This window comes from Macaca mulatta, chromosome 2 (assembly GCF_049350105.2).
Source record: "Macaca mulatta isolate MMU2019108-1 chromosome 2, T2T-MMU8v2.0, whole genome shotgun sequence".
In the NCBI taxonomy this organism is placed as follows: Eukaryota; Metazoa; Chordata; class Mammalia; order Primates; family Cercopithecidae; genus Macaca; species Macaca mulatta.
The window spans coordinates 110,110,218-110,135,855 of record NC_133407.1 but is presented as its reverse complement, the minus strand read 5'-3'; the positions used below and the strand labels follow the sequence as shown (position 1 = coordinate 110,135,855).

The following is a 25,638-nucleotide window of genomic DNA, read 5'->3' as shown; positions in this document are numbered from 1 at the left end:
TTCACACCATTAATAAATGAAGCTTCCTGCTGTTCTACATCTTTGACAGTATTTGGTGTTGTATTTTGGATTTTAGCCATTCTAATAGGTGTATAGTGGTATCTCATTATTGTTTTAATTTGCATTTCTCTGATGATATATGATATGGAGTATCTTTTCATATATTTATTTTCTATTTATGCATTTTCCTTGGTGAGGTGTGTGTTCAGATCTTTTGCCTGTTTTGAAATCTATTTGAAAATTGTAAATCTAATTGTTTTCTTATTGTTGAGTTTTAAGAGTTCTTTGTATATTTTGGATGCCAGTCCTTTATCAGATATGTGCTTTGCAAATATTTTTTTCAAGTCTATGGCTTCTTGTCTTTTCATTCTCTCAACAAGGTCTTCTGCAGAGCAAACATTTTTCATTTTAATGAGATCCAACTTACCATATTTTTTTTCTTTCATGGGGTCTTGCTTTTGGTGTATCTAAAAAGCACTGTCAAACTAAAGGTCCCTAGATTTTTTCCTATGTTATCTTCTAGGAGTTTTATAATTTTGTATCTATGATACATTTTGAGTTAATTTTTGTGAAAGATGCAAGGTCTGTGACTGAATTCTGTCCTCCCCCATATTCTCCTTGTGTTGGCACGTGGATATGCAGTTGTTCCAGCACTATTTATTGAAAAGACTATCCTTTCTTACTTGAATTGCCTTTGTTCCTTTGTTAAAAATCTGTTGATTATATTATTTGTATGGGTCTATTTCTGGGCTTACTATTCTGCTCTATTGATCTATTTTCTATCCATTCACCAGCATCACACTGTCTTGATTAATGTAGCTTTGTAGTAAGTTTTGAAGTTGAGTGGTATTGATCCTGACTTTGATCTCCTTCAATATCGTGTTGGACATTCTGGGTCTTGTGACTCTCCATATAAATTTTAGAATCAGTTTGCCACTACAAAATAACTTGCTAGGATTTTGGTCGGAATTGCATCAAATCTGTAGGTCATGTTGGGAAGAACTGACTTCTTGACAATGTACAATTCATACATGTACATGGAGCATCTCTCTCTGTTTTTAGAACTTTGTTTTTAACATGTATTTCTTTCATCAAAGTTTTGTAGTTTTCCTTATATGCATCTTGTAGATATTGTGTTAGATGTATACTTAAGTATTTGATTTTTGAAGGGTGCTAATGTAAAAGGCATTACATTTTCAATTTCAAATTTTGGCCGGGCACAGTGGCTCACACCTGTAATCCCAGCACTTTGGGAGGCCGAGGTGGGCAGATTGCCCGAGGTCAGGAGTTTGAGACCAGCTGGGCCAACATGGTGAAACCCCGTCTCCTGAGGCAGGAGAATCACTTGAACCCAGGAGGCAGAGGTTGCAGTGAGCCAAGATTGCGCCATTGCACTCCAGCCTGGGCAACAAGAGTCAGACTCCATCTCAAAAAAAAAAAAAAAAAAAAAAAAAAATTCCAATTCCAATTGTTTATGGCTGGTATAAGAGAAAGAAATTGACTTTTAAAAAAATTCTTTTTAAAAATTTTTTGGGTCTTTTTTCAGGCCCAAAGAGACACAAGTATGACTTTTGTTTATTAGCCTTGTAGCCTGCAACCTTGTTATAGTCACTTACTACTTCCAGGAGCTTTTTTGTTGATATTTTGGGATTTTCATTACAGATATTCATGGCATCTGTGAACAAAGACAGTTTTATTTCTTCCTTCCCAATTTGTGTATTTTTCATGTCATTTCTTTTCTTATTGCATTTACCGGGACTCCCAGAGGGATGTTTAATAGGAATGCTGAGAGCGGACCTCTTTGACTTATTCTTGATCTTAGTGGGAAAGCATCTAGTTTGTCACCATTGAATATGATGTTTGCTGTAGGTCTTTTAAAAAATAGATGTTCCTTATCAAGTTGAATAAGATCTCTTCTATTCCCCGCTTTCTGAGAGACTTTTAAAATCATAAATGAATATTGGATTTTGTCAAATGAGTTTCCTACATCTAGTAACATAACTATGAGATTTTTCTTCTTTAGCCTGTCAATGTGATGGATTACATTAACTGATTTTCTGATTTTTCATATCTGGGATAAATCTCACTTAGTCATGGTGTATAATCTTTGTCCACATTATTATATTATGTTTGCTAATATCTGTTGATTATTTTTGCATCTATGTTCATGAGAGATATTGGTCTGTAGTTTTCCTTTCTTATAATGTCTTTGGTTTGGATATTAGGGTAATGCTGGCCTCACAGAATGAGTTAGGGAGTATTCCCTCTGTTTCTATTTTCTAGGAGAGATTATACCAATTACAGTTGGTATACTTTCTTCCTTAAGTATTTGGTAAAATTATCTTATTAACCCATCTGGGCCTGATGCTATTTTGGAAGTTTATTACTTTTTTATTAAATTTATTTAACAGAGCTATGGCTAAAATACGATTTGTTCTCACCGAAACTCATGTTGAGGCTTGGTTGAGGCTGCCCAATATGGCAGTGTTGGGAGGTGGTTCCTTTAAGAGGTGATTAGGTCATTAAGATGGATTGATGTGTTTCGCCTAACACTGTGTTAGTTCTCTTGGGAATGGATTAGCTCCCATGAGAGTAGGTTGTTATAAAGCGCGGTTGCCTCTCATGTTTTGCCTTCTTTGCACACTCCTGCTTCTCCACCATATTATGATTCACATGAGGCCCTCACAGAGGCTGTCCAGATGGGGCTGCCCAATCTTGGACCTTCTAGCCTCCAGAATTGTAAGCTAAATAAACCTCTTTCCTTTATACATTACCCAGTCTCAGATATTTTGTCATAGCAACAGCAAATGGATTAAGACAGGAAATTAGTACTGAGACTAGAGTGTTACTATACAGATACCTGAAAATGTGAAAGCAGCTTTGAAACTGGGTAATGGGTTGTAGCTGGAAGAATTCAGAGGAACAGGCTAGAAAAAGCCTGTATTCCCATGAATGGAGTATTAAGGGTGATTTTGGTGAGGGTCCAGTAAATGGGAAATGAGACTAAGGAAAGTTGGGAACTTTCTAGATATTGGTTAAGTGTCATGACCAGAATGCTGATAGACATATGACCAGTAAAAGCCATTCTGATGAGTTCTTTGATAGAAATGTAGAATAGTTTACTGGAAACTTGAGTAAAGGCCACCCTGGTTATACAGTAGCCAAGAACTTGGCTGCATTGTGTCCATGGCCTTTAGCTTTGTGGAAGGCTGAATGTAAGAGTGATGAAACAGCAATCTCAGAGAAGACATTTCTAAGCAGCAAAGGACTTATTTTTGACTTCTAATAGTTATTAGGTATTATGTATTCTGGATATGAAGTCTCAAAAACAGTGAGGCCTCCAATTTTGTTATTCTTTTTCAAAATCGTTTTGGTTGTTCTGAGTCCCTTGTGTTTCTTTTCTTTTCTTTTTTTTCTTTTTGCTCTCAGCTTTATTGAGAGATAACTGACAAAAATAATTGTATATATCCAAGGTGTACAACCTAATGATTTGATATACATATAAATTGTAAAATGAATGCCACAATCAAATTAATTAACATATCTATACACATAATTACCATTTTGGGTATGTGTGTAGTGACAACTCTCTTAGTAAATTTTAAGTGAACAATAGAGTATTATTAACTATAGGGAGTCCCCATGCTGTACATTAGATCTACAGAGCTTATAAATCTTAGAACTGAAATTTTAACCAACATCTTCTCATTTATCTGGGGCACCCTCCACCCATGGCAATTCATTGTACTTTCTGCCTCTTTGAGTTTGACTTTTTTAGATTCCACATGTAAGTGAGATTATGCAATATTTGTCTTTCTGTGCCTGGCTTATTTCACAGTATAATGTCTTCCAGGTTTATCCATGTTGTCACAAAGGACAGTATTTCCTTTTTTTTTTTTTGGATAAGATAGTACTCTGTCACCCAGGCCGGAGTGCAGTGATGTGATCACAAGCTCATGGCAGCCTCATCCTCCTGGGCTCAAACGATCCTCCCACCTCAGTCTCCCAAGTAGCTGGGATCACAGGCATGCACCACCACCCCCAGCTAATTTTGAAATTTTTTGTAGAGATGGGGTTTCATCATGTTGCCCAGGCTGGGTTCGAACTTCTGGGCTCAAGCAATCTTCCCAAAGTGCTGGAATTACAGTGTTAGCTACCATGCTCGGCCATGGATTTCCATCTTTTTTTTTACTGAATAATATTCCATTGCATATGAGTCTGTGTGTATTTCAATGTATATATGGGCCTATAAAATATACATACATAATGTATAAATATATGTAATATGAAAATGTGTATACGTGTGTATGTTTATGTGAGTGTGTGAATAATACATTTTCTTTATCCATTTATCCATTGATGTACACTTAGGTTGTTTTTATATTTTGACTGTTGTAAATAGTGCTGGGGTGAACATGGGACTGTAAATATCTCTTTAAGGTACTGATTTCATTTCTTTCTGACGCATATTTAGAATTAGGATTGTTAAATCATATGGTAGTTCTAGCTTTAATATTTTGAGGAACTTCCATACTCTTTTTCATATGACTGTATCAATTTACATTCCCACCAACAGTGTCCTAGGGTGCCTTTTCCTCAGCTCCTTTGCCAACACCTGTTATCTCTTGTTCTTTTGATAATAGCCAGCCTAACAGGTATGGAGTAATAGCTCATTGTGGTTTTGACTTGCATCTTCCTGATGAGTAGTGATGCTTAACACCTTTTCATTTCCTTATTGGTCATGTGGAAACATATCTGCTCAGGTCTTTTAACTAATACTTCCCCCACCCTTGACCCCTGGGAATTGCCATTGTACTTTCTGCCTCTATGAGTTTGACTATTTTTAATTGTATTATTATTATTATTATTATTATTAAAATAGAGATGGGATCTTCCTATGTTGCCCGGGCTTGTCTCCCAACTCCTATCCTCAAGCGATCCCCCTGCCTCAGCCTCCCAAAGTACTGGGATTACAGGCATGAGCCACTGCACCTGGTTTTGCCGAGTTTTAAAATTGGGTTATTTTTTAAACTGTGGAGTTTTCTGAGTTCCTTATATATTTTGGATATTAACCCCTTATCAGATTTATGGTTTGCACGTATTTTCTCCCATTCTGCAGGTTGCCTTTTCATATAGTGATTATTTCCTTTGCTGTGCAAAAGCTTTTTAGTTTGATGCAGTCCTACTTGTTTATTTTTGCTTTTGTTGCCTGTGCTTTTGTTGTCATATGCAAAAAATCATTGCCAAGACCAGTGTCAAGGAGCTTTTTTGCTAATTTTTTTTCTAGGAGTTTTATGGTTTCAGGTCTTACATTTAAGTCTTTAATCAATTTCTAGTTGATTTTTGTATATGATTTAAGATAAAGGTCTAATTTTATTCTTTTGCATATCAACACCCAGTTTTCCCAACACAGTTTATCAAAGACATTATCTTTTTCCCATTGAGTATTCTTGGCATCCTGGTCAAAGATTAGTTGACTCTTTATGAGTGGGTTTATTTCTTGGCTCTCTGTTCTTTTCCATTGGTCTATGTGTTTGTTTTTATGCCAGTACCAGACTGTTTTGATTACTATAGCTTTGTAATGTAGTCTGAAATAAGGATGTGTGATGCCTCCAGCTTTGTTCTCTCTTTCTCATGATTGTTTTGGTTATTCAATGTCTTTTGTGGTTCATATGACTTTTCAGATTGCTTTTTCTATTGCTTTGAAAAAAATGACACTGAAATTTTGATAGGGATTGCACTGAATCTGTAGATCACTTTGGATAGTATGGACATTTCAACAATACTAATTTTTCCAATCCATGAACAAAGAATAGCTTTCCATTTATTTATGTCTTTTTCAATTTCTTTTATCAATGTTTTCTTTTATCTATAATTTTCCATATATAGATCTTTTACTTTGTTAATTTGTTCCCAAGTGTTTTATTATTTTTGGTGCTATTGTAAGTGGGATTGTTTTCTTAATTTCTTTTTTGGATAGCTTGTTGTTAGAGTGTAGAAAAATAACTGATTTTTGCATGTTGATTTTGTATCCTTCAACTTTACTGATTTCCTTTATTGGTTCTAATCGTTTTCTTGTGGCATTTTTAGGGTTTTCTATATGTAAGATTATTTCTTTTCCAACAGAGAAAATTAACTACCCCCTTTCCAATTTGGATGTCTTCTATTTCTTTTTCTTGCCTAATTGCTCCAGCTAAGACTTCCAGTACTATGTTAAATAGAAGTGGCAAGAGTGGGCAATCTTGTCTTATTCCTGATCCCAGAGGAAAAAGACAGCTTTTCACTGTTGACTGTGATGTTAACTTGTCATATATGGACTCTATTATGTTGCATGCAGTACATTCTTTCTATGCCTAATTTGCTTTTTTGTTTTGTTTTGCTTTTTGAGACAGAGTCTTCCTCTGTCACCAAGGGTGGAGTACAGTGGTGTGATTATAGCTCACTGTAACCTCAAACTCTTGGACTCAGGAGATCCTCTTGCTTCAGCCTCTTGAGTAGCTAGGACTACAGGCACGTGCCACCATGCCCGGCTAGTTAAAAAAAAAGTTTTTTTAGAGATGGGGTCTTGCTGTGTTGCCCAGGCTGGTCTCAAACTCCTGGCCTCAAACAGTCATACTGCCTTGGCCTCCTAAACCACTGGGAGTATAGGCATGCACCATCATGCCTGGCTCCCCTAATTTGTTGGGAGAGTGTTTTTTTAAAATCATGAAAAGATGTTCAATTTTGTCAAATGCTTTTTCTGCATCTATTGAAATGATCATATAATTTTTATCCTTAATTCTGTTAATATGGTGTATCACATTTATTAACTTGCTTATGTTGGACAATCCTTGCATCCCAGGACTAAATCTTACTTGATCATGGTATATGATTCTTTTTAATGTGCTCTTGAATTTGGCTTGCTGGTATTTTGCTCAGGGTTTTTGTGGCTATGTTCAGCAAAGATATTGACCTGCACTTTTTTTTTCCTATAGTGTCTTTATCTGGTTTTAGTATGAGGCAATTCTGCCTCATAAAATGAGTTTTGGGAGTATTCCCTCCTCTTCAATTTTTTTGGGAGAGTTTGAGAAAAATTGGCATTAATTCTTTAAATGCTTGGCAGAATTCACATGTGAAGCTGTCTGGCCCTAGGCTGTTTCTTTATTGGGACTTTTGCTGATGGATTCAATCTCTGTACTCAGTCTGTTCAGATGTTCTATTTCTTCCTGATTCAGTCTTGTTTGGTTGTACGTTTCTAGGAATTTATCCATTTTTTCTAGGTTATCCAATTCATTGGCATATAATTGTTCATAGTCTCTTATAGTCCTTAGTATTTCTGTGGTATCAGTTGTCATGTCTCTTCTTTTATTTATAATTTTATGTATTTGAGTTCTCTCAGTTTTTTCTTGGTCATTCTATTAATAGCTAAAGGTTTGCCAATTTTGTTTATCTTTACAAAAAATCAACTCTTAGTTTTGTTGATCTTTTCTATTATCTTTCTAGTCTCTGTTTCATTTATTTCTACTCTCTAATCTTATTATTTCCTGCTTTGTGCTGATTTGGGGCATAGTTTGTTCTTTTTATAGTTTTTTAAAGTATAAAGTTAGGTTGTTTATTTGAGTTTTTTTCCCCCTAATGTAGACATTTATTGCTACAAACTTCCCTCTTAGAACTGCTTTTGCTGCATTCTACACATTTGTATGTTGTGTTTCAATTTTCATTTGTCTCACTTTTTGATTTCCGTTTTCATTTATTCTTTGACCTATTGGCTATGTAGAATCCACATATTTCTGAAATTTCTAAAATTTCTCTTGTTAATGATATTTATTTATTTATTTATTTATTTAGAGATGGCGTCTCACTCTGTCACCCAGGCTGAAGTGCAGTGGCTTGATCTTGCCTCACTGCAACTTCTGTCCCCCAGGTTCAAGCAATTCTCCTGTCTCAGCCTCCCCAGTAGCTGGGATTAGAGGCATGTGCTGCCATGCCTGGCTAATTTTTATATTTTTAGTAGAGACAGGGTTTCGCCCTGTTGGCCAGGCTGGTATCGAACTCCTGACCTCAAGTGATCCACCCACCTCAGCCTCCCAAAGTGTTGGGATTACAGGCATGAGCCACTGCTCCCAGCCTTGATATTTAGTTTTATATCTTTGTGGTCAGAAAATACATTTGATATAATTTAAATCTTCTTCTGAAATTTGTTAAGAATTGTTTTGTGATCCAATATATAATCTATCTTAGGTAATGTTCTGTGTGTGCTTGAGAATAATGTGTATTATGCTGCTGTTGAATGGAATATTCTGTATTTGTCTGTTGGATCTATTTGGTCTATTAGGTTTGTAGTATTATTCAAGACCACCATTGCTTTATTGTTTTTCTGTGTGTAGAATCTATCTACTATTGGCAGTGGGGTACTGAAGTTCCCTACTATTATTGTGTTACTATTTACCCCTCTATTTTGTTAATATTGCTTTATACAATTAAGTGCTCTAAATATTGGGGCACATACATACACAGGTAGAAATATATTTTCCAATTGTTATACCCTCTTAATGAATTGGTCCCTTTAACATTATATAGTGACCTTTGTCTCTTGAGGCAGTTTTCGAATGAAATTCTATTTTGTCTGATGTAAGTATAGCTACTTGTACTCTCTTTTGGTTATATATGCGTGGAATATCTTTTTCCATTTCTTCACTTTTCAGCTTATGAGTGTCCCTAAGGCTGAAGTGAGTAATTTGTAGGTAGCATATTGTTGGATCTTGTTTTTAAATTTGTTCAGCCATTCTGTTTGTTGATTGGAGAATTTAATTCATTCACATTTAAGGTAATTGTTGATAGGTAAGGACTTACTATTGCCATTTTGTTAATTGTTTTCTATTGTTTAGTTTTTTTTTCCTCTCTTGCTGTCTTCCTTTGTGATTTGTTGATTTTTTTGTAATGGTATGCTTTCGTTTCCTTTCTATTTATTTTTTGCAGGTCTAGTAGAGGTTTTTCTTTGTGGTTACTATGAGGTTTATATAAAATATTTTAAAGTTATAACATTCTATCTTAACCTAATAACAATTTAATTTCAATTTTATGCAAAACTGTACACTTTTGCTTCTCCCCCATCTCCACATTTTATGCTACGTCACACTTCACATCTTTTAATGTTATGTACCCATTAACAAATTATTGTAACTATAGTTATTTTTAATCTTTTTGTCTTTTACTTTATATTTTAGATTTCCAAGTGATTTATACACCATCATTACAATATTTAGATTTGATGTTATACTTACCTTTACCAGTGAGTTTTATATTTTCATGTTTTCATATTGCTACTTAACATTCTTCTGTTTCAACTTGAAGAACTTCTTTTCCTTTTTCTTTTTTCTTTCTTTCTTTTTTTTTTTTTGAGACAGAGTCTCGCTCTGTTGGTCAGGCTGGCGTGCAGTGGCACTATATCAGCTCACTGCAACCTCTGCTTCCCAGGCTCAAGCAATTCTCCTGCTTCAGCCTCCCGAGTAGCTGGGATTACAGGGTTGTGTCACTAAGCCCAGCTAATTTTTGTATTTTTAGTAGAGACAGGATTTCACCACATTAGCCAGGCTAGTCTTGAACTTCTGACCTCAGGTAATCCACCCGCCTGAGCCTCTCAAAGTGTTGTGATTACAGGTGTGAGCCACTGGGCCCAACCTTTAGCTTTTCTTGTAAGGCAGGTTTGTGGTAATGAACTCCCTCAGCTTTTGTTTGTCTGTGAATGTCTTTATTTCTCCTTCATTTCTGAATTACAGCCCTGCTGGCAATCGAATTCTTGGTTGGCAGCTCTTTTTTTTCTTTTAGCACTTTAAATCTTTCACCCACCACCCCTTAGCCTACAGGTTTTTACTGAAAAGTATACTGATATCCTTATGAGGGTTCTGTCATGCTATGGTTTGAATGTGTCCCCACAAAAGCATGTGTTAGTAACTTAATCCCCAGTGCAACAGTGTTAAGAAGCATGACCTTTGAGAGGTCATTAGGCTATGAAGACTCCACTTTCACGAATGGATTAATGCTGATTATGAAAGGGTTTGAGGCTTCTAGTTTGATCTCTGTTGCTCTCTTGCTATGTGATGCCTTCTGCCATGTTAGGATGTAGCAGAACGACCTTCCCAGCTGCCGAAGCACCTTGATGTTGAACTTCCCAGCCTCTAGAACTGTGGGAAATAAATTTCTTTTCTTTATAAATTACCCAATCTGTGGTATTCTGTTATAGCAACACAAATGGGCTGAGACACTTTGTGATTAATCTCTTCTCTCTTATGCTTTCATGGTTTTTTGTCTTAGGCATTTGATAATTTGACTACACAATCAAGCCTTCAAGTTTGTGATTTCTGCATCCATGGATTCAACCAACCACAGATTGAAAATATTAAAAAATAAATAAAATAATAATGCAACAATAAAAGCTAATACAAATATAACAACTATTTACATAGCATATACATTGTATTAGGTATCATAAGTAATCCTGAGATAATTTAAAGTATATAGAAAGTTGTGCATAGGTTACATGGGAATACTATGCATTTTATTTAAGGGACTTGAGCATCCATGGATTCTAGTATCTGTGGATGGTCTGGAACCAATCTTCCATGGAGACAGAAAGACCACTGTAATGTATCTCAGGATATTCTTCTTTCGGTTGATCTTGCTTGGGATCCTTTAGGCATCAGGAATCATTAATTAAACTACATTTAATTAAACCTTCTGCCCCTTTCTCTTTTTATTCTTCTTTTGGAACTCCCATAATTCATAAATACATACCTTGATGGTACCCCATAGATCTCTTATTTTTTATTTTTTAATTTTTTTAAGATGAAGTCTCAGTCTGTCACCCAGGCTACAGTGCAGTGGTGCAGTCTTGGCTCACTGCAACCTCCACCTCCTGGGTTCCAGTGATTCTCCTACCTCAGCCTCCCGAGTAGCTGAGACTACAAGTGTGCGCCACCATGCCTGGCTAATACTTATATTTTTGGTAGAGTCAGGGTTTCACTATGTTGGTCAGGCTGGTCTCGAACTCCTGACCTCAAGTAATCCACCTGCCTCGGCCTCCCAAAGTGCTGGAATTACAGATGTGAGTCATTGCACTCAGCCCCTTTATTCTTTTTACTTCTCTTGTATTTTTATTTCTCTAGTGGCTAATTTCAAATGACATATCGCTGAGTTCACTGATTTTTTTCTTCTACATGATCTCTTCTGCTGTTAAAATTTTGTATTGACTTTTCAGCTCTGTCATTGTGTTCTTCAGCTCCAGGACTTTTTATCATTTTAATTTCTTTATTAAATGTCTAATTCTGTTCATGCATGATTTTGTTGAGTTGTCTCTCTGTGCTCTCTTGCATCTCACTGAGCATCTTTAAGATGGTTATTTTAAATTATTCGTCAGGCAATTCGTAGATCTCCATTTTTGTGGGGTCAGCTACTGGAGCTTTATTAGTTTCCTTTGCTTGTGTTAGTCATGTTAGCCTGACACTTTGTTATCCATGCAGAATTTTCTGTAGAATTCTGTAAAAATTTCTGTGAAATTCTGTAGAATTTTCTACATACAAGATTCATCTTTGTATAGAGATAGTTTTATTTCTTCCTTTTCAATCTGGATGCTTTTCATTTATTTTTCTTGTCTGTTGACCTTGCTAGACCTGCCAGTACAATGTTGAATGGAAGTGCTGAAAGGAGACATCCTTGACTTTTTCCTGATCTTAGGGTGAAAGTATCCATTCTTTCACTATTAAGTATGATTTTACCTGTGGGGATTCCATAGATGCCTTTTTATAAAGTTTAGGAAATTTCTTTCTATTCCTATTGTGTTGAATGTTTTATCATGAAAGGGCATTAGATATTTTCACAGTCTTTTTAAATCCTATTAATGTGGTATATTATACTGATTGATTCTCGGATGTTATACTAAAGTTGTATTCCTAGGATAAAGTCCACTGGTCATGGTGTTGATAGTGTATAACCTTTTATATTTATTGTTGCATTCAGTTTGCTATTATTTTATTGAGAATTACTACATCTAAATTCATTCTTAAGAAATACTGGTCTATATATTTTTATTTTTATTTTTTGAGATGGAGTTTCACTCTTGTCACCCAGGCTGGAGGGCAATGGCATGATCTTGGCTTACTCCACTTCCCGGGTTCAAGTGATTCTCCTGCCTCAGCCTCCTGAGTAGCTGGGATTACAGACACGTGCCACCATGCCCAGCAAATTTTTGCATTTTTAGTAGAGGTGGGGTTTCACCATATTGGTCAGGCTGGTTTCAAACTCCTGACCTCAGGTGATCCTCCAGCCCTGGCCTCCCAAAGTGCTGGGATTATAGACCTGAGCCACCACGCTTGGCCTGGTCTATATTTTATTCCTTTCATTTTTATTTTTTCCTTTCTCTTCCTCAGACTCAATAATTTTTTTTTTTTTTTTTTTTTTTTTTTTGAGACAGGGTCTGGCTCCATCCCCCCAGTGGCACAATCTCAGCTCACAGCAACCTCTACCTCTTTGGCTTAAATCATCCTGCCACCTCAACCTCCCAAGTAGCTGGGACTACAGGAGCATCCCACGACGCCTGGCTAATTTTTGTATTTTTTGTAGAGATAGGGTTTCATCATGTTGCCTAGGCTGCTCTCAAACTCCTGGGCTCAAGTGATCCTCCTGCCTTGGCCTCCCAAAGTGCTGGGATTATAGGTGTGAGCCACCATGCCCAGCTCACAGTTGCTTTGAAATGTCTGGATCCTTAAACGTCTGGCTCTCCAGTGGGAAAAAAAGGGAGAAAAAGAAATACAAACAAATACGCAGGTGCTGTTCCTTTAAATCTCCTGAAAGCTGTGTCAGCCAGTGGCAGTTGAATCAATGGTGGCTAGTCTGTGTGCCTACACCTCAGTGATCAAAAGCAGCAATAAGCTACAGAACACTGACTCCTGTTACTTGGAGGAGAAGGTTGTTATTGCCCATTCTGGCTCCAGTAAGCTGCACCAGGAACATGGGCATAGTTGCCTGCTGTGAGACTAGGAGTAAGGGGTGTTTAGCTGCTATCATGTTTAAAGCTTAAATTGGTAGAAACTAACTAATCTACCAGCCAAGTTTTCTCCTTGAAGCTGTAAGGGTTCAAATAGACTCCAGACTCTAGTTACTTCAAACAGTTCCTGCCAATACAATTGTCATCTAGGTAAGGAGTTATATTCCTGGAATTTCCTACTCTGCCATCTTCCCTGACATAACTCCCCATATTTTTTATTTTTAAAGGATACTTGAGTTGCATATAGAATTCTTGGTTGACAGCCTTTTTCTTTCAGAACTTTAAATGTGTCACCCAACTGCCTTCAGACTCCATACCTTCCGATGAGAAGTCAGCTCATAATCTTATTGGGGATTCCATGTATGTGATGAATTGCTTCCCTGTTGCTGCTTTGAAGAGTCTCTCTTTGTCATTGTTATGCAACTCTTTGCTTATAAAATTCTGAAATGTGCATATCTTCAAGTTTATTTGGAATTCATTGATGTGTAGATTCATGTTTTTCATCAAATCTGAGACATTTTAGGCAATTATTTCTTTAGCTATCTTTTCTTCCCCCTTTCTCTCCTCTTTGTATAGAACTTCCATTATATTATGTTGACATACTTAATGGTGTCCCACAGGTTTCTGAGGTCCTGTTTATTTTTCGTCATTATTTCACTTGTCTGCTTTCCAGAGTAGATAATCTTAAGTGACCTATCTTTAAGTTCACTGATTCTTCTGCCAGCTCATGTTTACTTTTGAGCTCCTCCTGTGAATTTGCATTTCAGTATTTGTAATTTCCAACTCTAGATTTTCTATTTAAAAAAAATCATTTCTCTTTGGTAGTATTTTTATTTTGTGAGATGGCATTTTCATACTTTCCTTAATTCTGTAGACAGCATACTTTAGTTCTTTGAACACATTTAAAATAGCTTACTTAAATTGTTTGTCTAGTAAGTTCAGCTTCTGGGCTTCCTAGTGGCAGTTTCGTTTGACTTCTTTCCCTATTCTCCCACCCTTGGTACAGGCCGTACTTTTTTGTTTCTTTGCATGTCACATAATTTTTTTAACAGAACAGTTTAAATACTATATGTTGTAACTATGGAAATCACATTCTCACCTTCCTCAGGTTTTGTTTTTGTTACTATTTGTTGTTGCTGCTGCTGTTTGTTTCATTAGTGACTTTTCTAAACTAACTCTGTAAGGCTCTTCTTTGTCATATATGGCCATGAAATCTCTGCTTGTTAGCTTTAGTGCTCAGCTAATAATTAGATAGAGATTTTCTTAAATGCCTTGAATCAACAAATTTTCCAGCCTGTGCTAAGGAGCTCTGTTTGTTGGGGCATGTCTACAACACTTCAGTTTGCCCTAGCATTCTTAGCTTTCATTTCTGACATGCATAGACACTCAAAGCTAGCTGGAGGTGAGAGATTAGGGTCTTCTCAGGTCTTTCCTAAATATATATACAGTTCCAACATCTACTTCATATCTGAGTCTAGTACTGATTATTGCTTTTTCTTAGACTGTGGTTTTTTTTTGCCTTCTGATTTGCCTTGTAATTTTTGTTGAAAGTTAGACATTCTCCATTTCTGTTACTGTATCAGGAGATAACTAATATAAATATTTTCTATGCTTGGAGAAAAACACAGGCTTCCTTCTGCTTGGTGGTTATTACGGAGATTTGTGATACTCTAATAAGGAATGGGCTGTGCTTTAATTTGTTGTTGTAGCTACCAGAGTTGAATTTTTTTGTGGCTATGGGCACCAGAGATTTAAAATTCTGTCAGTGATACCTTGCTTTTGCCTCTTCCACTTGGCTTTTGGTGTTCTCTTTGTGCTGTTATCCTGGAGAACTTTGTAGTTCTTGCAGCTGCATGTGATACTATACCACTTCACATTTAGGATACAAAACTTATGACATATTTCTTTTTTCTTTCTTTTTTTTGTTTTTTCAATTAGTTTTCTCAGATTGAAAACAATATATTTGCCAGGCACGGTGGCTCACGCCTGTAATCCCAGCACTTTGGAAGGCTGAAGTGGTGGATCACCTGAGGTTAGGAGTTTGAGACCAGCCTGGCCAACATGGTGAAACCCTGTCTCTACTAAAATACGGGCACCTGTAATCCCAGCTACTCGGGAGGTTGAGGCAGGAGAATTGCTTGAACCTGGGAGGCGGAGGTTGCAGTGAGCCAAGATTGTGCCATTGCACTCCAGCCTGGGCAACAAGAGTGAAACTCCGTCTCAAAAAAAAAAAAAAAAACCACACACACACACAAACAACATATTTATATTTCTCTCTCTCCTGATCTTTGTGCTACTGTCATACATCTTCTTGCATACATGTTACAAACCTCACTGTACATTGTTAGTTTTGTTTAAATAGTCAATTCAATTATCTTTTAAAGGTATTTACATAAAAGAAAAGTATCTTACATATTTCCTGTGTAGTTATCTTTCCCAGCACTCTTCATTTCTTTACGTAAATCCAGATTTTCATCTGGATTAGTGTTCCTTCTGTCTGAATGATTTTAACTTTTTTATAGTGCAGGTCTGCTGGTGATAGTCTTTCATCTTATGCATGTCTGAAAAAAATCTATATTTTATCTTCATTTTTGAAATAAAATTCTACAAGTTCTTTTCTTCCAGCACTTAAAAAATGGTGCTCAACTGTCTTCCTGCTTGTATAGCTTCTGATGAGAAATCTACTGTCATCCTTATCTTTGTTCTTCTGCACTTACTTTATCACTGGTTTTAAGCAAGTTAATTAAGTTGTGCTTTGGTTTAGTTTTACACACACACACACACACACATATATATACTTTTTTTTTACATATATATACACACACACACATAGATACTTTTTTTTTTTTGATGGAATCTCTCTCTGTCGTTCAAGCTGGAGTGCAGTGGTGCGATCTTGGTTCACTGCAACCTCCGCCTCTCGGGTTTAAGCAATTCTCCTGCTTCAGCCTCCCGAGTAGCTGGAACTACAGGTGCGTGCCACCACATCCAGCTAGTTTTCATGTTTTTAATAGAGACAGGCTTTCACCATGTTGGCCAGGCTGTTCTCAAACGCCTGACCTCAGGTGATCTGCCTACGTCGGCCTCCCAATGTGCTGGGATTACAGGCACGAGCCACCACTCCCGGCCTGGTTTAGTTTTCTTCATGTTTCCTTCTTTGGTGTTCATTGAGCTTACTAGATTTGTGGGGTTATAGTTTTTATCAAATTAAAAACGTTTGAACATTATTTCTTTAAATATTTTTGTCCAAATACTCACACATTAGGACACAGCTCACTGATGTTCTCTCTCTCTCTCTTTTTTTTCCTGTTTCATTTTGAATTTTTTTCTTTTTTTTTGAGATGCAGTTTCCTTCTTGTTGCCCAGGCTGGAGTGCAATGGAGCAATCTCGGCTCACCGCAACCTCCGCCTCCTGGGTTCAAGCAATTCTCGTGACTCAGCCTCCCAAGTAGCTGGAGTTACAGGCATGCACCACCATGCCCGGCTAATTTTTGTGTTGGTCAGGCTGGTCTCGAACTTCCAACCTCAGGTGATCCATCCTCCTCGGCCTCCCAAAGTGCTGGGGTTACAGGCATGGGCCACTGAGCCTGGTCAAATTTTTTTAATTGTTAGGTTTTCAAGTTTACTAATCTTTTCTTCCACAAAGTTTAATATGGTACTAATCCCATGAGTGTATTTCTAACATACATAGTAGTTTTCGTTTTTAGAAGTTTGATTTGGGTCATTTTTCATCTTAGATATCTCTCCTGAACTTTTTGAATATATATGTATATGTATAACTTAAAGTTATAATGACTGTTTTAATGCTCCTGCCTGAGCATTTAACATCTGTGTCAGTTTGGAGAAGATAAAATTAATTGATGATTCCCATCATTATCAGTTATATTTTCATGCTTCTTGCATGTTGGGTATTCTTTGATTGGATATTGAATATTGTGACTTTTACCTTGTTGGCTGTTTGATATTTTCATATTCTCATAAATATTCCTGAGCTTTGTTTTGGGATGCATTTAAATTACTTGGAAACTGTTTGATCTTTTCAGATCTTGCTTTTAAGATTTTTTTAAGCAGGACAATTCTCAGTCTAGGCCTAATGATTCCCCATTGCTGAGGCAAGACCTTCCTGGATACTCCACCCAGTGCTCTGTGAATCTTGAGTTATTTTGTCCAACTAATGGAAGCAGGCTCTATTCTTGGCCCTGTGTGAGCACCAGGCATTGTTACTTCTAATTCTTTTCCGTGGTTATTTCTCTAGCTTCAGGTTGTTTCCTCACAGACATGCACTGACCAATACTCAGTTTAATACTTAAGGGGGAGTATTTCTGTTGCTATAAAGGAATACCTGAAGCTGGGTAATTTATAAGAAAAAGAGGTTTATTTGGCTCATGGTTCTCTAGGCTGTAAAGAAGCATGGTGCCAGCATCTGCTTCTGATGAGAGCCTCAGGCTTCCTCCTCTCATGGCAGAAGGCAAAGGGGAGCTAGTATGTAGAGATCACATGGCAAGAGAGGAAGCAAGAGAGGGGACGTGGATGTGCCAGGCTCTTTTTAACAACCAGCTCTCTTGGCAGCTACTATAGTGAGAACTCACTCACTCCTCCTCTTCCAAGAAGGGTATTAATCTATTCATGAGAGACCTACCCCTGTGACCCTGACACATACCATTAGGCCCCACTTCCAGCACTGGGGATCAAATTTCAACATGAGATGTGGAGGGGACAAACCTCCAAACTACAGCAGGGAACCTCTGCAAATCTTTGTGTTCTTTCTTTGTGCGACTCTCTCCTCTGCAGTATTTTGTCAACATAGTTGCCTCCGTGTCCCTGGCCTCTCAGCAATACCTGCTCACATCCAGGAGCCTGCTGGATTCTGCCTGTGTTCTCCCTCTCTGTACTGTGGCCTGGAAATTCTCTCAGTCATAAACCTGAGACAATCATAGGGCTTACTCCATTTGTTCCCCATCTATTAGGGATTCTATTTTTTTTTGGTTGGTGTCCACTGTCTTAAAAACTATTGTTTCAGATTTTTGTCCATTTTTGGTGGTTTCAGGTGGGAAGGTCAGTCTTTTTATATTCCACCGCCAGAAGGAGAAGTCAGCATTCAATAACTTCTTTCTTTCTTCTCTCTCTCTCTCTCCTCTCTCTCTTTTTCTTTTTTTTTTTCGGGTCTTGCTCTGTTACCCAGACTGGAGTGCAGTGGTACAATCATAGCTTACTATAACTTCAACCTCCTAGGCTCAAGTGATCCTCTTGCCTCAGCCTCCTGAGTAGCTAGGACTACAGGCATACACTACTATGCTCAGCTAATTTATTTTATTTTATTTGATTCAGAGACAGGGTCTCACTATGTTGCCTAGGCTGGTCTCAAACTCCTGGGCTCAAGCAATCCTCCTGCCTCAGCTGCCCAAAGTGTTGGGATTATAAGCATGAGCCACAGTTTCCAGCCAATATTCCTTTATAGTTAAAAATATCTATCATAGGTAATTTAAAAATATCTCTTTAAGTTGCTTTCCCTTTTTCATTTTGTATTTTGCTTTTTTTTCTTTTATCTTAATCTTACTAGAATGTTGTCTATTTTATTAGGCTTTTCAAATAACAAAATTCTGATTGTGCTAATTCTCTCCATAATTTTTTCTCTATTTATTGATTTCCTTTTTTTTTTTTTTTTTTTTTTAAGAGAGAGGGTGTCACTCTATCACCCAGGCTGAAGTGCAGCAGCCTGATCATAGCTCACTGTACCCTTGAACTCATGGGTGCAAATGATTCTCCTGTCTCATCCTCCCAAGTAGCTGGGACTATAGGTGCACGCCACCATACCTGATGGGTTTTTTTTTTATTTTTAGTAGAGACAGGGTCTCACTATGTTGCCAGGCTGGTCTTGAACTCCTGGGCTCAAGCAATTCTCCCACCTCAGCCTCCCAAAGTGTTGGCGTTACAGGCCTGAGACACTGTGCTGGCTACTTTATTGATTTCTGTCTCCTTTTTCCATTATTTTCTCCTTTGTCTCAAATTCTTTCTTTGAGTTTACTCCATTGATCCTTTTAACTTTCTGAGTTGGATGTTTAGGTCATTTGCTATCAGTCTTTCTTTTCTGATCTTGTCAAAGCTGTAAATTACTTTCTGGGACTGGTCTATCTGCATCACATATGCTTTGATATGTAGTGTTTTCATTGGCAGTCACCTCTAAATGTTCATTATTTCCCTCATGATTTTCTTTTTATAGGAGAATCACTTAGAAGGGTTTTGTTTTTGTTTCAGAAAGATGGGATTTTTTGATATGTTAAAAACTGATTTTAATATTATTGACTTGTTACTCAAGAACAGAATCTATATGCCAATGATTCCCTGGAGTTTATTGTTCTCTGTGGCATCATTTCTGAATGTGCCCTTTGTGGTCATTGAGCAAGGGTTCTCTGTCGGTAGTTGTAAATTTTATTATACAGCTAAGGTGAAGATTATTAATTGTAATAGTCAAATCTTCTTTATCTTTGCTTAATTTTGTCTGTGTAATCCAGCAGTTTCTTAAGGGGAACATATCAAAAACTCCAGTCTCCCATTAATTGGTCACCTGTTTCTTTGTGTATTATAGGCTTTTCTCTGCATCTTCTTGATCATTTCTTATTTTTACTTTATATAATAAGATTCCTCTTTGTCCCTTTATCATGATCTTGCCTTAAATACTATGATCTAGGAAGAAAATTGCTATACCACTTACTTTGTGTTTCAGATTTGCTTCGTATTTCTTTTTCTATCCCCCCTTTCCAATTTATCTGTATCTTTTTGTTTTAAATTTGTCTCTTCATATAGTATATTTCTGGATGATATCTTTTTTCTCTAATTATAAAGTCTTTGTTTTGTTTGTTTTTTTCCAACACATTTACATGTAACACAATTGCTATTGTATTGATTATAGCCATCTTGTTTTGTGTTTTCTATTTATCATACTTTGTTCTGTTTTGTTTTGTTTTAAAGAGATGGCATTTCAATATATTGTCCAGGCTGTAGGCAAACCCCGGGGCTGCAGAGACCCTTCCGCTGCAGCAGCCTTCGGAGTAGCTGGAACCCCAGGCAGCAGGCCAGCAGGCTCTTTCTGTTTCACTTGAAATCTTCCACTGGGTACACTGTATTTTCTGCTGCTTTGAAGGGTATCCAGTGATCAGATTACACTCAACTTGGGCCGGGCGCAGTGGCTTACCCCTATAGTCCCAGCACTTTGGGATGCCGAGGCAGGAGGATCAGGTGAGGTCAGGAGTTTGAGAACAGCCTGGGCAACATGGTGAAACCCCGTCTCTACTAAAAATACAAAAATTAGCCAGGCGTCGTGGCCCGCGCCTGTGATCCTAGCTACTTGGGAGGCTGAGGCAGGAGAATCGCTTGAACCTGGGAAGTGGAGGCTGCAATGGTCTGAGATCATGCCACTACACTCTAGCCTGGGCGAAAGAGCGAGACTCCATTGAAAAAAAAAAATTACACTCAAGCGGATAATCCAGCAAAATCTCTGTCTTAAGGTTCACAAGACGAATAACATATTGAAAGCCGCTTCCTTCACAGCACTACCCGGATTCGTTTTTGCTGAGTGACTGGGGATCGCGAGAGCCGCCTCAGGTCTCTGCTGGCACACCGGGTTCCGGCCAACACCAGGACCAGGGCGCAGCCGCCGCCAGGCGTGCTGACTGTGCCCATGGCGTCCCAGGATGGCCTACAAAGGGGCCGTGGAGGCACACGCCTGAGCCTCCATTTCCTGATCTGGCTTCAGCTTCTTCAGCCCCTGCTCAGTGAGGCCGGGAGTGGACAGGGCAGGGCGGGGCGGGGCTGCGCCCACGCTGGGTGTGGGGTGGCAGTGGGGGTGCTGTGGGAACAGGCAGACGCGGAGTAGGCGCCGCCAGGCCAGCTCCTGTTTGCCACGGGTCCCCGTCTTCACCAGGTGAGCCATACCGACCCGAGGAGGATTCCAGAGTGAACCTGGCAAGCCCAGAAGCCCGGACGCCTCCTGTGCACCCGAAATTCCCCAAAATTCCAGAAACCTCTGTAGCTCCAGGGATTTCAGCGCCTGCAGGGCCTCCAGGATCCTGGGTTACTTCAGCATCTACAGTGGGAGAAGCCTTGGAATCCGACGGGATCTCTGACCTTGGAAGGCAATTTTCTCAGGGTATTGTTTCTGGTGCTAGATCTGTCCTGGCCTGCCTGGGAGGTCAAAGGGGACGCAGCCTGGCTCAGGGAGGTTGAGGGTAAGACCCTGACCTACAGGATTTGAGAGAGAGGATAACCCGCCTCCGCCCTGGGCAGCCTGGTGGGGGTGGGGGGAAGGTAGTGGCTTCACTTCCAGTCCCCTCTCTTTACTGAGCCCACCAGCCTGTGGCCACCGTGTTTCAAGGATAATTGGAGGATTGCCAGCCCTAAACAGGAAGTGGCCCTGGCAGGTGAGCCTCCAGACCGAGGACAAACACCTCTGCGGAGCCTCCCTCATCGACAGGCGCTGGGTGCTCACTGCCGCCCACTGTGTCTTTAGGTGAGTGTTTGGGGCTCAGAGCTTGGGCCCTGATCAGGCTGCGGGACCTGGAGCCAGTCTGTCCCCCTCCCTGAACCTCCTCTTCCTCATCTGTAAAAGGGGGTGACAGCCCCATAGTTTTTATCCAGTCTGGGTGAGATCTGAGGATTTGCATTTCTAACAAGTTTGCAGGTGTTGCCACCGCCACCGCTGATCTGGGGACCACCGGCTAAAGTGGTCAGCGGTCCTGGGGGGATGTGGTTTGCAGGAAGGGAAGTGGCTGCTGGCTGGCATAGGAAGATGGGACCAGGCTGGGAAGCACCTGGAAGGTGTGGAAGGGGAGCATAGATGCCCCCCACCCCCGCTCCCCAGCATCTCTGTGAAGGCCATCTTTTCTCTTAACAGTGATTTGGAATACAAGGTGAAGCTGGGAGACACTAACTTGAATGCCGGTTCCGAAAACACACTGGTGATCCCTGTTAAAGACATCATTTTTCCTAGCAATTTTGATTTTGCCAGTTTGACAAACGACATTGCCCTTGCTCTGCTTGCCTACCCTGTGAATTATTCCTCACACATCCAGCCTGTGTGCCTCCCCAAAGAACTTTTTGAAGTGGAAACTGGGACAGAGTGCTGGGTGACTGGATGGGGCCGAGTGTCAGAGAGTGGTGAGACAGACAGGATGCTGAGGTGGGACAGCCTGGTGGGCTGGGCTTGATCTGCAAGCTATTGGGAGAGGCAGGGAAGCCATTTTCTAGCATGTGGGTGAGGGAGGAGGGTGGAGAAGATGCTGCCAGGAAGTAATTTAACAACTATGCTATGAATTTCTGTTGTCACATTGGGACCTGGGGGCTTGGGGGCCAGGTGTAGTGGGTTCTCTTCAGGGTGAATTTCAGTTCAGGGTGATGAGCTGTCTGCCAATAGGAGCCAACCCCCACTAGAAGTTCCTGCCTTGATGGGTCGAACTTCTTCACCCTAGCAGTGTAGGCCAAGCCAGAGCAACCCTGCCAGTGAGGCTGTGGGGGCTTCTATCCTTAGGGAGAGGCACTACCTGTCCAAGAGTCTGTGATCCTGTTCTAGAAAGTAAAGATGCTTTACTGATGCACAGGACAGCCTGTCATTTCTGCTGATACTCAGAGTGACAGATACTTGGTTGTCATTTTTCATGCTGACAAGGTCTTGCCTCTCTCCTGATCTGTTTTTCCTTTTACTGTCTTGATTTTGCTTCTTGTCCTTTCCTTTCTCCATGTCAACATCAGGCTCAAGTTTCCTTCTATGTCAAGTGGGGCCAATATCCACTGCCCTGACTTCCTTTAATTTGGGCAGTTGTGTTAAACACACTGATCAGGACTCAGAGTGGGCACTAGGGGCTCCTGTTATATCCCTTTGTGAAGATCCACTCTCTTGTAAGTTGTCTCTTTGCAGTTTCAGGATCAGGGCCATTTGTTCTTCGGGAGGCTAAGCTAAACATTCTGCGTCATGAGCAATGTCGTGAGACAATCAAGAAGAGGAGTGCAGCCAAGAGTAAAATGGTCACGAGGGGGACCGTCTGTGGCTATAATGACCAAGGGAAGGATTCCTGTCAGGTCAGTTCATGGGCCTCTTGCTACCTCAGCACTGTAGTTGTCTCCTTAAAGCTTCCTCATCCCCAGCCAGTAGGGCCTGGGTTATCTCCTAGCCTCTCCGTTACCCTTATTCATGGTAATGGGACATGAGGACAAGCCACCAAGGCTCTCCTGGGCAGCCTACGTGATCCTTCAGGAGAGAGCAGCTGACACAGCCTGGAGTGGGAGGAGGGGTGAATCAGGCAGGTCCCACCAACGATACATGCTCCATGTCTTGAGCCCCTTCTGTGTGGCAGGCAGTGTACTCAGGTAAGCACCTGACTCATCATTGTCTCAGAGTAGGCACGATTCCATTATGTATATTCTGTTTTTTGGAACACACCTTTTTAGTAGGTACATGATTTTGGTTTATTGGAAATTGTCAATTCTCAGATCTCATATTGACAGATACCCAAGGCTAGGGAGGGTCTTAGGGGTTCCTGGGGAAGCCCCCTGAGTGCCTAGCTCTGCAGCCCATTGCAGTGCAATTAGCCTGCTCTGATGTGGATGCTATTTCTTTCCTACAGTGACTATCTTTCTTTTTCCAGGGAGATTCTGGGGGGCCCCTGGTCTGTGAATTAAATGGCACATGGTTCCAGGTGGGGATTGTGAGCTGGGGTGTTGGCTGCGGTCGCAAAGGATACCCTGGAGTTTACACAGAAGTTAGTTTCTACAAGAAATGGATTATTGATCGCTTGAGACAAGCTTCCTATCTGAATTCAGCAGACTCCCTCATCCTAGTCCTGTGTCTGATGATGCCCCTGGGCATCCTGGTGGCCCCGTGATCAGACCCCATTCCACTCTTCTGCTGTTTCGGAGTCTCACACTTAGGTGTCTTCTCTGACCAACCTCCCACTCCTTCCCAATGCCCTTTCTGCAAATCCCAGTTGGAATCCACGGTCCCTCTGGAGATCCATACAATAGAGCATGGCAGGGAGACTGGGGCCTGGAACATGCCCCTGCCTGGTGCTCTGGTCACTTTCCTCAGCTATGCCTGCACCAGGGCTGTGCTCTGGCTGGTGGGAAGGAGGGAGTGAAGCGATTGCAGCTAGAGGGCCACCCGCCCTGCCAGGTGGGCCACGGTGACTCATCAATATCTGGGGGAACATCTATCAAAGAAGAGACATCATCAACGGTGAAGCAAGCGTTCAACGTGGTTCTGGTGTCAGGGCTCCCACCTGAGAGTTTGTGAAACCAGCCAGCTGGGTGATTGCTCAGAGAGAGTGAAGGAGGCGTTACCAGGTCCCTGCAGAGGTGTGAGGCCTGGGACTTCCACTCTGGCTCCACTGCCTGGGGCTGGGAGAAGATCCCCTGCAGCCCAGTGTGGATCCATCTGCGAGTGGACAGCCTCTTCCACACTAGTTCTTTTGGAGCAACCCATTCTTGGCATCCCCTTCCTCAGTGCCCTAGTGGCCACTTTCAGGGACACCACAAGTTGTGTTGAGGCAGTTATGGAGTGTGGAGTTTTCAGAAATCAACTGAATAAATGTTTGGAGAGTCTCCGGTTTCTGAAGCTCTGCTCACTGGGGAGTTTGGTTGAATATAACATACTCCATAGAGAACTGGCTTCCCATTTAACTAAGGAAGCTATTTATGGTTCTTATTAAAACGTAGAAGGACAGGTGAGGCTCTGCCTCCTCAGACATGAACTCTAGGGATGGTTTTAGCCAATGGGTCTTGTTCCCTGTATGCCTGTTATAGCCATCAGCATCTCTGCAGGGAGCTCTGTAGTTGAGTTTAACAGTCTCTACAGTTAGGGATAGGGGATCAAGAGACACTGGAACTGGGCCCAGGAGTGAAGTTCGGGTGTGAGAAATATTCCTCCTCATCTTCTGCTTCTCCTTGCTGCTCCCTCCCACTTGGCTACCAAAGATGCGATCCCATCGGGAGAAGGGCAAGAGAGATTCACGGTAGTATACACAGGTTCTCTCTTCTCGTTACAAAGTCTGGTGTCCTGGAGTCTCTCTGTCTAGCTGCTGATCAACCCCCTCCCAACCTCTTGCCCTTTGCCCTTCTAGGGTTGAATGCTTAACCCCCAGGTATGGGTGGGCTTCAGTGGACAGTCTGTATCAGTCCCTTCTGTTGCCTGAAGAAGGCTGAGGCCGAGAGACTGAGAGCTTACATCAAACCCAGTCTCTTAATGAATATAGCACCACCTGCTTTAAGAAACCACTGATTTATTCATAGATTAATAAAACAAATTTAACTTTTTTTTCCCTAGAACATCCCATTACAGCGTTCTTGGTCAGCAGATAGCTTTCTCCATCTCGTGGCTTGCTCTCCATCCTGTAGTTAACGCTTTACCTGCATCAGAATCCCCTAAGGCTTGTGAAATACAGATTACTGGCCGTACAGTGGCTCATCCCTATAATCCCAGTTACCTGGGAGACTAAGGCAGGAGGATCCCTTGAGGCCAGGAGCTTGAGACCAGCCTGAGCATGTAGCATGTCTCTTAAAAAAAATTAACTGGGCATGGTGGCCTGTGCCTGTAGTCCCAGCTACTCTGGAGGCTGAGCAAGAAGATGTCT

General features: G+C 40.4%; 1 protein-coding gene across 1 annotated transcript; it reads left to right on the top strand.

Annotated features, from left to right (window-relative positions):
* Nucleotides 1-20,699: 20,699 nt before the first annotated feature.
* On the top strand, nt 20,700-24,610 carry PRSS45P (serine protease 45). Its single transcript, XM_077994107.1, has 6 exons — nt 20,700-20,793; nt 20,943-21,167; nt 21,371-21,527; nt 21,912-22,196; nt 22,932-23,092; nt 23,659-24,610. Exons 1-5 carry the CDS (start codon nt 20,700-20,702, stop codon nt 22,966-22,968), a joined length of 798 nt encoding a protein of 265 aa, XP_077850233.1. The 3' UTR covers nt 22,969-23,092; nt 23,659-24,610.
* The last annotated feature ends 1,028 nt before the right edge of the window (nt 24,611-25,638 follow it).

Excerpts from the sequence above, each read along its gene's own strand:
- PRSS45P (XM_077994107.1), top strand. The coding sequence starts at position 20,700 with ATGGCGTCCCAGGATGGCCTACAAAGGGGCCGTGGAGGCACACGCCTG. Across the intron at positions 21,168-21,370 it reads TGGAAGGCAATTTTCTCAGG|CCTGTGGCCACCGTGTTTCA; the intron begins GTATTGTTTCTG and ends TGAGCCCACCAG. Across the intron at positions 21,528-21,911 it reads GCCGCCCACTGTGTCTTTAG|TGATTTGGAATACAAGGTGA; the intron begins GTGAGTGTTTGG and ends TTCTCTTAACAG.